At 34.4% G+C, this 13,522-nt stretch overlaps 1 protein-coding gene across 1 annotated transcript in view; it reads right to left on the bottom strand.

The window, feature by feature from the left end:
- The window catches only part of ETNK1 (ethanolamine kinase 1), a 68,775-nt gene that overhangs the window by 40,493 nt on the left and 14,760 nt on the right, over positions 1-13,522 (bottom strand). Inside the window, exon 2 of the mRNA XM_004270918.4 lies at positions 4,302-4,561. Within this exon, the coding sequence (XP_004270966.2) occupies positions 4,302-4,561 (260 nt within the window). The remainder of the gene's footprint in view (positions 1-4,301; positions 4,562-13,522) is intronic.

Below are 13,522 nucleotides of genomic sequence, written 5' to 3'. Positions count from 1 at the left end.
TGGAAATAACAAGTATAGTTCAACTGCAAGCATAGCAGCTACATACTTAAAAACTAGGCTTTGCTAAGAGATTTTTAAAATTAAGTTAAGTTCTACTTACAAGTTCCATACTCATCTAAAATTTTTGATAAATTGGTGTTGAACAAAACACGCAATTTGTGAAGGATGGCTTTGTTAGGAAAATTTATGGTTTTTACTAGTAAATGAATTCACCAAAGTTGCAGAACACAAAATCAACACATAAAATACATTGCAGTTCTACATTATTGATGAACAATCCAAAAAGGAAATTAAGAAAACAATTCCATTTACAATAGCAACAAAAAGAATAAAATACTTAGGAATAAAGTTAACCAATGAGGTAAAAGATTTCTATACTTAAAACTACAAAATGTTCCTGAAAAAAATTAAATACAGAAATAAATGGAAAGACATTCCATGTTTGTGGACTGGAAGACTTAACATTGCTAAGATGTCAATACTACCCAAAGTGATCTTTAAATTCAACACAATCCCTATCAAAATCCCAACAGCATTTTTTGCATAAACAGAAAAAAATCCACCCTAAAATTCAAATGTAATTTTAAGGAACCCCAGATAGCTAAAACAAGCTGGAGAAAGAAGAATAAAGTTGGAAGTCTCACACTTCCTGATTTCAAAACTTATTACAAAGCTACAGTTATCAAAACAGAGCAGCACTTGCATAGCCTCAGACATACAGACAAATGGAATAGACAGCTCCAAAATAAACCCTCCAATTTATGATCAAATGATTTTCAATAAGGATGCCAAAACCATTCAATGGCAAAGGACAGTCTTTTCCACAGCTGGTGCTGGAAAAACAGGATATCCACATGTAAAAGAAAGACGTTCCTTAATCCTTTCCTTAAATCATACATAAAAATTAACTCAAAGTGGATCAATAAATGTAAGAGCTAAAAAAACTATAAAACCCTTAGAAGAAAACATAGGAGAAAAGCTTCATGACACAGAACTTGGTAACAATTTCTTGGATATGACACCAATAGCACAGGCAATAAAAGTAAAAACAGATAAACTGGACTACATACATCAAAATTTAGAACTGTGCATCAACGGACAAAATCAACAGAGTGAAAAGGCAACCCATGGAATTAAGTATTTGAAGTCATATATGTGATAAGGAGTTAATATCCAGAATACATAAAGTACTCTTACATCTAGACAACAAAAAAAAAGTCCCATAAGAAAATTGGAAGAGGACTTGAAATGACATTTCCCCCAAGAAGATACACAAATGGCCGAGAAGCATAAGAAAAGACGCTAAACGTGACTAATCATTAGGGAAATAGAAATCAAAACCACAATGAGATACCACCTCCTTGCAATTAGGATGGCTACTATCAAAAAAACAAAATAATAAGTGTTGGCAAGGACTTGGAGAAACTGGAACCCTTGTGCACTGTTGGTGGGAATGTAAATTGGTGCAGCCACTATGGGAAACAGTAAGGCAGTTCCTAAAAATATTAAAAATAGAATGACCATATGATCCAGCAATTCCACTTCTGATTATATACCCAAAGGAATTGAAAACAGGGTCTCAAAAAGATATTTGCACACCCATATTCATAACAGTATTATTCACAACAGTGAAAAAGTATCAACAGAAGTGACCCAAATGTCCATCCATGGATTAATGAGTAAACAAAACATGGCCTACATATAAAATGGAATATTACTCAGCCTTAAAAAGGAAGGAAATTCTGACACGCTACAACGTGGATGAACCCTGAAGACATTATGCTAAGTGAAATAAGCCAGTCACAAAAAGACAAAAAGGTATGATTCCACTTACATAAGGTACCTAGAGCAGTCAAATTCATGCAGACAGAAAGTAAGATCGTTGCCAAGGCTGGGGGTAGGGGAGAATGGGAAGTTGTTGTTCAATGGATATAAAATTTTAGTTTTGCAAGACGAAAAGAACTGTGGAGACTGGCTGCACAGCAATGTGAATGTACTTAACACTATGGAACTGTATACTTAAAAAATGATTAAGATGGGAAATTTTGTTATGTGTATTTTATCACAATTAAAAATAAAAAATGTTAACTAAATTAATTAAGTGGTCATAAGAAAGAATACAGTTCTTAAAAAGAACTGTATTAGAGCAATTCAATTGTTTTCTATTAGTAAATTTTATGTACAACAGAGAAAAAACTAGGTAATAAAAAACCAAGATTTCTGATTTTCACTATCATAGATTGGTCCTTCTACCTAGTCTCAGTAAGATAAGGTTTTACTGCACTAACATCAAGGCAAATGCTACTTTAAATTCTATACTCAATAAAGCCAAATGTTTGAAAATCTCAAGGCTGCAGAGAATCTCCTCAAACACCCACTAATACTCACTAATTGCTCCTCTCTTGGAAGCTTTTTAAAAATTATAACAACAGGCATTTTTTTGAAACTGGAAAAAAAAAATCCCTAATCCTACCATCCCAACAGAATTTATTTCTTTTTTACAAACTCCCTTTGAGTTTTCACATAAGCAAATTATTTCCTTATTGTAGCCACAGTTCAACTAGTAAGCTGATATTTTTCCTCTTAGTCCTGCATCAGACATGTTGTATGTTTCAGACAATATGAGTTGTTATGACACAATCAAGCATATGACTTTCTTTTATGACTTACTATATAATGTCCTATTAATTTCCGAAAGACAACATTACCAATTTTACTTGCAACTCACAGTGTATCAGTTCCACTACAATACCCTCAGCACTGGAAGTTGGTGTTTTTTAGTTATGCTTCTTGATAAGTGAGCAATAACTCATTTTAAATTGCATTTCTCCCATTATGTCTGTTGCTGAGTGGCTTTAATTATACTTCAGCCAGTATTTCCAGCAAGAGGCAAGTTTTAGAGAAATACTTGATAAGAAAATTCCTAAACACCTTAATTTGAATTAAAAAAATTTTGAAGGTCTCTGCAATACTTGATTGCTACACAAAAGTTCAAATTAAAAAGATCATGATAAACTTCCATAAGTTGAATTACTAGTTAAGCATTAGCTTGATGCTATTCGTCTTTACCTATCAACTCCCTCAGACTCCTCCATGCTCTGCCTCATCCTTTAAAATCCAATTCAAATGTTACCTCAGTTAAACACTGCCTAATTTCCCAACTATACCACAGTAAATTATTTGTACTTTTTTTGAAAACCTTTTCTGTTCCTCTGTGTATACTATTTACCTTATTTTTTCCCCAAGGTTATTGTCTGTCACAGACTGTAAATTACTAGTAGAGCAGCTGACTGAATCATTTTTCCTCCCCTAGACTACATTAAACATAAATACATTCCAATGCCTTTTATATTCAAAGTAGATACTCTTTATTATAATCATAATATAGGCAAGTAGCTATGTCTGAAGAAGCCAAAGCAAGAGAATACTGTGAACTTTGATCTGTGGCTCAAGACCCTTTCAGGAAGTTTGTGAGGTTAAAACTATTTTCATAAAGTATTATTTACCTTTTTCACTCTCATTTTCTAACAAGTGTACAGTACAGTTTTGAGAAGCTACGTGAAGTGGTGTGATGATATCATCATGTTGACCGACAGCTAAAAGGACATGCACTTGATAATCTTTCATTCTAAAAACTTTGTGTTCTAATTTCTAACATAGTAAACGCTGATAAATATAATTCACATAAACAAAAGCTCTTTGGGTCCTCAATAACCTTTTAAGAGTTGTAAAAGGGTCTTGAGACCGAAATGTTTGAGCACTTTTGATTTAAACTATCAATGAACTTGCTGTTTTCAAATCAAGCCCAAAAGAAAATTTTAGCAATTTTAGAAAAATGATCAAGCATATGCAAGACATTATTCTTATAGAAAACATAATACTTTGAATTAAATAATTTTTAAGTTTAAAAAGTAACAAAGGCGTGTTAACAGAATTAAGACTCATAGTAAGCAAGAACTCTGAAGCTATGAGCAGCTGAGTAACGAAACTTAGTAATAAGAAATGTGTAATGCTTTGATTCAAGCACTACTTTAAAAAATTGAGAAGCCTTGACCTTCTGCGAAAGGCTAATCCAAAACCTCTCGCAGTCCTTTCTTTTGCAAAGAGTTAACTATGAGAATTCAGAAAAAAGGAATGTTTTTTCTTTAGCAAAAATAAAACAAAACCCGAACAAAAGAAAGTTTCTAAATTAACCAAATAGTTGCCTAAAGAAAGAAAAGGCAGTTTTAAAAAACATTTCCTTAGTGCACTTAATACTCTTATTTTTCAAAAGGACAAATTATTTAGGAAAAGAAATGTACCTGAAAATGGCAGGGTTGCAGACATGCTTTGGATCCAATGCTTCTCCCTGTATAAATTCATAGCACAGTCCATTATTGAAGGTACAGTAGAGTTGTGGTGCACAGCCGTGAGCCTGCAACACTCGGAAACTCTTCACTTCCTCATCTCGATCAACTAACAACTCAGTCTTATTGCCATAAATTCGCACCAGGACTACATCCTCCATTGTATTACCCACGTAACAGCCAATAAGTTTGTTTGTGATTCCATCTGTGAAAAGCTGCCCAAAAAAAAAGAAAAAATGGGGGAAAAACAATTATTTACTTTTAATGAAGGAATAGGAGATAACTTGAAAATCATTAAATACTAATTGAAAGAAAATATCTGCTTAATATAACTTTTGAATACAATTTTGCCTAACATGTCTATAATTTTAATTGTAGATTTAAACAAAACAGAATACCACTGTTTACTATGTTGTGTTGTACAACAAACACGTTCTCTCTCCTATATCTTAATAGATTGGAAAGTCTCTGAAGACAGGGAAAGTGGCTCTCTTGCTAGCATAGTATATGATATAAAAAAGTCTTTAATAATGTTCATAAGTTTAAATATACAAATATAATATACCATAATTTATATTATGGTAAATCTCCAATTTATAAAAAACTCAACTTTAAATGTTATTTCCAAAGATTACTTAACATAATATGTATAAAAAATTGTTTTAAGTATTCGGGTTATAATAATTTAAACTTGAATGCTACAGCTAAAAAAAAAAAAAGCAGCACAACCTTAATTAGAGGAAGATAGAGATTTCTCAGGTATTTTCTAAAAGGGAGTTTGAGGACTCTTCAAGAGTCTTAAGTACTTAAAGTCCTTTTTAGATTTGAGTACAATGGTATATTAAAAAGTAAACAGATGATTAGCAATATTAGTTCTCTAAGTCTATTCAAAATTGTAGCTTTCATTTTCCTCTACACTACTTTGACACTAAAACTAATTTTCTATTTACCCAATTATAACTCAGAGCTTTTGGAGGCTCTCAGTGGAATAAAGGGATAAAAGGTAAAAGTGAAAGTAAGCATTAAGGACATTTTTCCAAAGACAACTGGGAAAGAACAGGAATAATGGACAAAGAATAAGTTTTAAATGTATACACATTAAACTAATGCCTGAGAAAGAAGGTAAACGTCTCTGTTTTGATAAGATTGTTGTAATGATAAATGACATCTGAAAAGGCTTTAGATCTTAAGCTGAAATTTGAAAGAAAATATTTATGTATCCTTATTCACCTTTGAATATCTATGTTTTTTGGGTATGCAGAGACATACAAACTTTGCTTTCCACGTAGATTTCAAAAAGATGGTATGTAGGGAGACACTGACAAGAAGCATATGTCCTTAAACTAAATTCCATCATTTTATTAAAATCTATGTTGAAAGCATGCTGTTTCCTATTAAAATGCCATAACAACTCACACATATTATTCTGTAACTCCTCCACATGTCATGTAGAGATGAAGTATTTCAATTATTGTAATGAAGTTTGAGAAGCTAACATTCTGAAATGCTTGTAATGAAAGACATTCTACACTCCTCAAAAGCCAGGAGTGAAATCTATGTTTTCTACATCCTCCTAACAAATAGTAAGGACTTAATACTTAAACACTAGCTTGTCTTCTTGATCTAGCTTATAACAAATTCATTCTTTCACTCTTGCCTATAATAATAAATTTCTTTAATTGTGCACGCTATATTGTACATTTATGTGTACATGCAGAAACGTACATACAAAGACATATGCACTTAAAAAGGCTAGAAATGGATAACATTATGGGATAAGATTATTGAATACTATATAGACATTTATAAGTATAACATAGAGTCACAACTCCAATGACACTAACCCTAACATACTCTGTTGCACAAAACAGCCACATATTTGCAATGAAATGATAGTCACAATAAACCCCTGGAGCAAAAAAATAAATATATGAATAACTTCATTTACAAAAGTAGTTTATGTATAAATAAGGATAAAAATGTCTGCAGAGATATCCAATAAAATATTAGGTAGTTTAAATCTTGTCTCCTGTTTTCTTATTTCTCTCTAAGTAGTTTAAACTTTTCTCGTTTGGCTTATATATGTTTTCTCACTTCTTTTTTTTTTCCCGTAATCAATCTAGTTTACATGTGAAAAAATTAAAATAGTGAGAAAAACGAAAGGGGCTAGGAACTGACATGGCACGTACAGCAAGGCCTGGAGATTCTGCTGAACATAAGCAATTTCATAGAACATCAATATCAGATGAGGCCACTCTGTGACCATAATGCATCAAGACAAAAACAAAGTCACTCTGTAATCATGTCTGAACAAAGACAAAATTATGCATTTTTTCCAAACCACAAAAATGACCAAGCACTCCCCTATTCTGGCTAATGTGAGGGACTGCCGTTCCTTTTCCAGGAACAGCTTTGGTCCTGCTTCATTCCTCCAGTCCTCTAGGTAAGATAAATTACCCACACAGTCGTAGACTTGCCCCACTTCCTTCCTGACAACACCCAAATCCAGAGGAAAGCCTTGCTTCCTTGAACCCTCTCCCAAATCACCAAATTCAAATCTTATACGAAGTCCTTTCTAACACCCACATACTGAGAGCCCCACCATTCCCCATGGAATAAGTCTTCCTTAAGGAAGGAGTAATAAACCCAATTTGTTCGGCTTATCCTAATGATCTCTTGATGGAGATTTCTGACTTTAAAGATGTATGGACAGTGCTTTTTGCTCTTGGATGGTTCCCACCTCATATATAAACCAACAATTAATTCAAGGTGCTTCAGCCTTCTGAAACACACATTTAAAAACATACTAGGCATATGCTAGGTATGTGTACTATACTAGATATATACTAGAAATATAAAATTCCACCTCAATGGATGGGGGACAAAACTACTACAAATCTCATGGAGCTCCTTTTCACATGGTTTATCCTGCACTGTTTGTCAAGTATTTAAGATAATACCAGTTCAGAGGATGAGCTACAGAGCAACACTGCTTGACTATAAATTCTAGCTGTGTCATCTGTAAGCTGAGTGACTTTAGGCAAGTCACTTACCTGTATGTGCTTCATTCATCTCATGTTTAATATCAGCACATTAGAATCTGCTTTATAGGTTTTTATGAGAATGACTTAATATACACAAAAGCACAACAGTTCCTGACACAAACTAAGCTCTTATCAAATATGTAGATAACTACATATTTAAATTTGAACACAAGACAGAAAAATAATTCATGATGAGATCATAAAAGTTAATAATTAAGACAACATCTATGTTATAGATTAACCCTAGATTGTATGCTGCTGCACTGGTACCACCTAGCAAACCTTGAAAGCAAGACCCAAAGATGCAAACTATTCCCAAAGAACTATAAAAACTATCGAGTGCCTAACAAGGTAAAATTCACAATGTCTAATATCCAATTAAAGATTATCCGGCATGGGGAAATCCCTGGCGGTCCAGCAGTTAGGACTCTGCGCTCTCATTGCCAAGGGCGCAGTTTCAGTCCCTGCTCGGGGAACTAAGATCTCACAAGCTGGGTGAGGCGGCCAAAAAGAAAAAGATTATCAGGCATGCAAAAAGGGCAGAAAAATACAACCCACAATGGGGGGTGAGAGGGGGGTCAATTAATTGAAACCAACCAGAACTGACACAGATGTTAGAATTAGCAGGTGTTAAAACTGTATTCCAAGAAAAAAGTGTGTTGTATTCTTACAACAAAAAATTAAGCAGAGTCACTGAAGACCTAAAAAAGACCCAAATTAAACTTCTCAAGATGTCTGAAGGGAAAACACACTTAGATGGGATTTAACACTAGGTTAGGTAGTAGAAAAAACAATTTAGCAAATTTGAAGTCATAGGAATAGAAACTATGCAAAACAAAATACAGAGGGAAACATGAATTATCAAAGAGAGAGAGAGAAGAGCATCCATTAGCTGAGAGACTACATATAAAATTTGAGTCCTCAAAGAAAGGGAAAAAGAGAACAGAAACATTTTTAAAGAAATGACAGTCAAAAGTTTTCCAAATTTGATGAAAACCTATAAACTCAAGATCCAAGAAGCTCAACAAGCCCAAGCCAAAGAAACATGAAGAAAACTACACCAAGGCACCTCATAATAAAATTGCTTAAAACCAGAGATAAATCATTTAATGGTACCAATTCATTTTAATCTTCCATTCACTCAGGCACATTTCAGTCACCTTGACCCCTCCCTCTCCATCCCCCACATAAAATGTTTTCTTCCTAGGTAATTCTTAAATCCACTCCTGTTTCTCCATCCCCTTGTCAATCTCCTATCTGCAGTATTTTAATAACCTCATTGGTCTCTCTTACGCCAGTTTAACCACCTTCCCACCTTCCAAAAAAATTCACTCACTAACTGCCACCAAAATAATCCATCTAAAATACAAACATGAACATGATGACTGGCAATCTTCAACTGACTCCACACTGTTTAGAGGATAAAGTTTAAGTTCCTTAGGGTGTACAAGTTCCACAATACCTCCCAAGTTATCTAGTGATCTACCTGACAAATTCACCCTTCTTTTCCTTCGCCTCACTAACTTCTAACTTCCTTCAAAATTCCAACACAGGAGTTATAACCTCCAGGAGACAATTCCTAAACTCAGATAAGACATAAATACTTCTCAGTGCTCGCTAGTGACCTATATATAGCATTACTAAAATGCACTGTAGGAACTTCCCTGGCGGTCCTGTGGTTAAGACTCCACAGTCCTAATGCAGGGGGCACAGGTTCAATCCCTGGTCGAGAAACTAAGATCCCACATGTTGCACAGCACAGCCAAAAACAAAAACAATGTACTGTAATTTCTTAATTATATTTGCCACTCCATATTTACTGTGAGTTCCTCTGAGATTTGGAACACACAGAAAGAAGAAAAAATAAAGGTGAAAAACAGGAATATAAAAGATGTGTCAAAGAGGAAAAAAAAGTATGATGGTACAGTGAAAAACTCAACCATATAAGTAGTTACATTAAATGTAAAAGAACTAAATAATCCAATTAAAAAACTAAGTATGGGGCTTCCCTGGTGGCACAGTGGTTGAGAGCCCACCTGCCGATGCAGGGGACACGGGTTCGTGCCCCGATCCGGGAAGATCCCACATGCTGCAGAGCGGCTGGGCCCGTGGGCCATGGTCGCTGAGCCTGCGCATCTGGAGCCTTTGCTCCACAAGGGGAGAGGCCACAGCAGTGAGAGGCCCGCGTACCGCAAGAAAAAAAGAAAAGTTACAGAAGAAGGAGCAAAGCAAAAATCTACGACACCAAATAAATGAAGATGAAATAAGCAAGCTACCTGAAAAAAATTCAGAGTAATGGTAGTAAAGATGATCCAAAATCTCGGAAATAAAATGGAGAAAATAAAACATTTAACAAGGATCTAGGAGAACTGAAGAGCAAAGAAACAGTGATGAACAACATAATAACTGAAATTAAAAATACTCTAGAAGGAATCAATAGCAGAATTACTTGAGGCAGAGGAACAGATAAGTGAGCTGGATGATAAAATGATGGAGATAACTGCCAGGGAGCAGAATAAAGAAAAAAGAACAGAAAGAATTGAGGACAGTCTCAGAGACATCTGGGACAATATTAAACGGACCAACATTCAAATTATAGGGGTCCCATAAGAAGAAAATAAAAAGAAAGGGTCTGAGAAAATATTTGAAGAGATTATAGTCAAAAACATCCCTAACATGGGAAAGGAAATAGTCAATCAAGTCCAGGAAGCACAGAGAGTCCCATATAGGATAAATCCAAAGAGAAACATGCCGAGACACATATTAATCAAACTATCAAAAATTAAATACAAAGAAAAAATATTAAAAGCAGCAAGGGAAAAGTAACAAATAACATACAAGCGAATCCTCGTAATTTCTCTAAGCGGGAAACACAAAAGAAGAAAAAGACCCACAAAAACAAACCCAAATCAACTAAGAAAATGGTAATAGGAACATATATTGATAATCACCTTGAATGTAAATGGATTAAATGCTCCAACCAAAAGACACAGACTGGCTGAACGGATACAAAAACAAGACTCGTATATATGCCGTCTACAATAAACCCCCTTCAGACCTAGGGACACATACAGACTGAAAGTGAGAGGATGGAAAAAGATATTCCATGCAAACAGAAACCACAAGAAAGGTGGAGTAGCAATACTCATATCAGATAAAATAGACCTTAAAATAAAGACAGTTACAAGAGATAAAGAAGGACACTACATAATGATCAAGGGATCAATCCAAGAAGAAAACATAACAATTATAAATATTTATGCACCCAACATAGAAGCACCTCAATGTATAAGGCAAATGCTAACAGTCATAAAAGGAAAAATCGACAGTAACACAATAATAGTGGGGGACTCTAATACCTCACTACACACCAATAGAAAGATCATCCAGACAGAAAATAAATAAGGAAACACAAGCTTTAAATGACACAACAGACTAGATAGACTTAATTGATATTTTTAGGACATTCCACCTGAAGGCAGAAGTACACTTTCTTCTCAAGTGCACACAGTACATTCTCCAGAATAGATCACACCTTGGGTCACAAATCAAGCCTTGGAAAATGTAAGAAAACTGAAATCGTATCAAGCATCTTTTCTGAACACAATGCTATGAGATTAGAAATCAATTACAGGAAATAAACAGTAAAAGCCACAAACACACGGAGGCTAAACAGTGTGCTGCTAAATAACCAAGATCACTGAAGAAATCAAAGAGGAAATCAAAAAATACCTATAAACAAATAACAATGAAAACAAAACGATCTAATACCTATGGGACATAGCAAAAGCAGTTCCAAGAGGGAAGTTCACAACAATTCAAGCTCACTACAAAAAACAAGAAAAATCTCAAATAAACAATCTAACCTTACACCTAAAGCAAGTAGAAAAAGAAGAACAAACAAAACCCAAAGTTAGTAGAAGGAAAGAAACCACAAAGATCAGAGCAGAAATAAATGAAATGGAAACAAAGAAAACAATAGCAAAGATCAATAAAACTAAAAGCTGGTTCCCTGAGAAGATAAACAAAATTGATAAACCTTTGGCCAGACTCATCAAGAAAAAAGGAGAGAGGACTCAAATCAATAAAATTAGAAATGAAAAAGGAGAGATTACAACTGACACCACAGAAATACAAAGGATCATAAGAGACTACTACAAGCAACTATATGCCAATAAAATGGACAACCCAAAAGAAATGATCGAATTCTTGGAAAAGTACAAACTTCCAAGACTGAACCAGGAGGAATTAGAAAATATAAACAGACCAATCACAGTTAATTAAATTGAAACTGTAATTTAAAATCTGCCAGCAAACATAAGTCCAGGACCAGATGGTTTCACAGGAGAATTTTATCAAACATTTAGAGAAGAGTTAACCCCATCCTTCTCAAACTCTTGCAAAAAAAAAAAAAATTGCGGAGGAAAAAAAAAAAAAATTGTGGAGGGAGGAACACTCCCAAACTCCTTCTATAAGGCCATAATCACCCTGATATCAAAACCAGACAAAGATATCACACACACAAAAAAGATTACAGGCCAAAATCACTGATGAACATAGATGTAAAAATCCTCAACAAAATACTAGCAAACAGAATCCAACAACACATTTAAAGGATCATACACCATGATCAAGTGGGATTTATCCCAGGGATGTAAGGATTCCTCCATATATGCAAAACAATCAATGTGATACACCATATTAACAAATTAAAGAATAAAAACTATATGATCATCTCAATAGATGCAGAAAAAGCTTTTGACAAAATTCAACACCCATTTATGATAAAAACTGTCCAGAAAGTGGGTATAGAGGGAAGCTACCTCAAAATAATAAAAGTCATATATGACAAACCCACAGCAAACATCATTCTCAATGGTGAAACACTGAAAGCATTTCCTCTAAGATTAGGAACAAGACAAGGATGCCCACTCTTGCCACTATTATTCAACATAGTATTGGAAGTCGTAGCCACAGCAATCAGAGAAGAAAAAGAAACAAAAGGAATACAAATGGGAAAAGAAGAAATAAAACTGTCACTGTTTGCAGATGACATGATACTATACATAGAAAATCCTAAAGATGCCACCTGAAAACTACTAGTACTAATCAATGAATTTTAAGGTTGCAGGATACAAAATTAATGCACAGAAATCTCTTGTATTCCTATACACTAACAATGAAAGATCAGAAAGAGAAATTAAGGAAACAATCCCATTTACCATCGCAACAAAAAAGAATCAAATACCTAAGAATAAATCTACCTAAGGAAGCAAAAGACCTGTACTCAGAAAACTATAAAACATTGATGAAAGAAATCAAAAATAACATAAACAGATGGAGAGATATACCATGCTCCTGGATTGGAAGAATCAATATTGTGAAAATGACTCTACTACCCAAAGCAATCTGCAGATTCAATGCAATCCCTATCAAATTACCAATGGCAGTTTTCACAGAACTAGAACAAGAAATTTTACAATTTGTATGGAAACACAAAAGACCCCGAATAGCCAAAGCAACCTTAAGAAAGAAAAACATAGCTGGAGGAATCAGGCTCCCTGACTTCAGACTATACTACAAAGCTACAGTAATCAAGACAGTATGGTATTCGCACAAACACAGAAATATAGATCAATGGAACAGGACAGAAAGCCCAGAGATAAACCCACACACATATGGTCACCTCATCTTTGACAAAGGAGGCAAGAATATACAATGGAGAAAAGACAGACTCTTCAATAAGTGGTGGTGGAAAAAATGGACACCTACACGTAAAAGAATGAAATTAAAACACCCCCTAACACCATACACAACAATAAACTCAAAGTGGATTAAGGACCTAAATGTAAGGCCAGACACTATAAAACTCTTAGAGGAAAACACAGGCAGAACAATCTATGACATAAATCACAGCAAGATCCTTTTGATCCACCTCCTAGAGTAAGGGAAATAAAAACAAAAATAAACAAATGGGACCTAATGAAACTTAAAAGCTTTTGCACAGCAAAGGAAAGCATAAACAAGTGAAAAGACAACCCTCAGAATGGGAGAAAATATTTGCAAATGAAGCAACTGACAAAGGATTAATCTCCAAAATATACAAGAAGCTCATGTAGCTCAATATCAAAA

Source organism: Orcinus orca, chromosome 11 (assembly GCF_937001465.1).
Source record: "Orcinus orca chromosome 11, mOrcOrc1.1, whole genome shotgun sequence".
In the NCBI taxonomy this organism is placed as follows: Eukaryota; Metazoa; Chordata; class Mammalia; order Artiodactyla; family Delphinidae; genus Orcinus; species Orcinus orca.
Note: the sequence above shows the minus strand (reverse complement) of the source record. Positions and strands in the feature narration are given on the sequence as shown.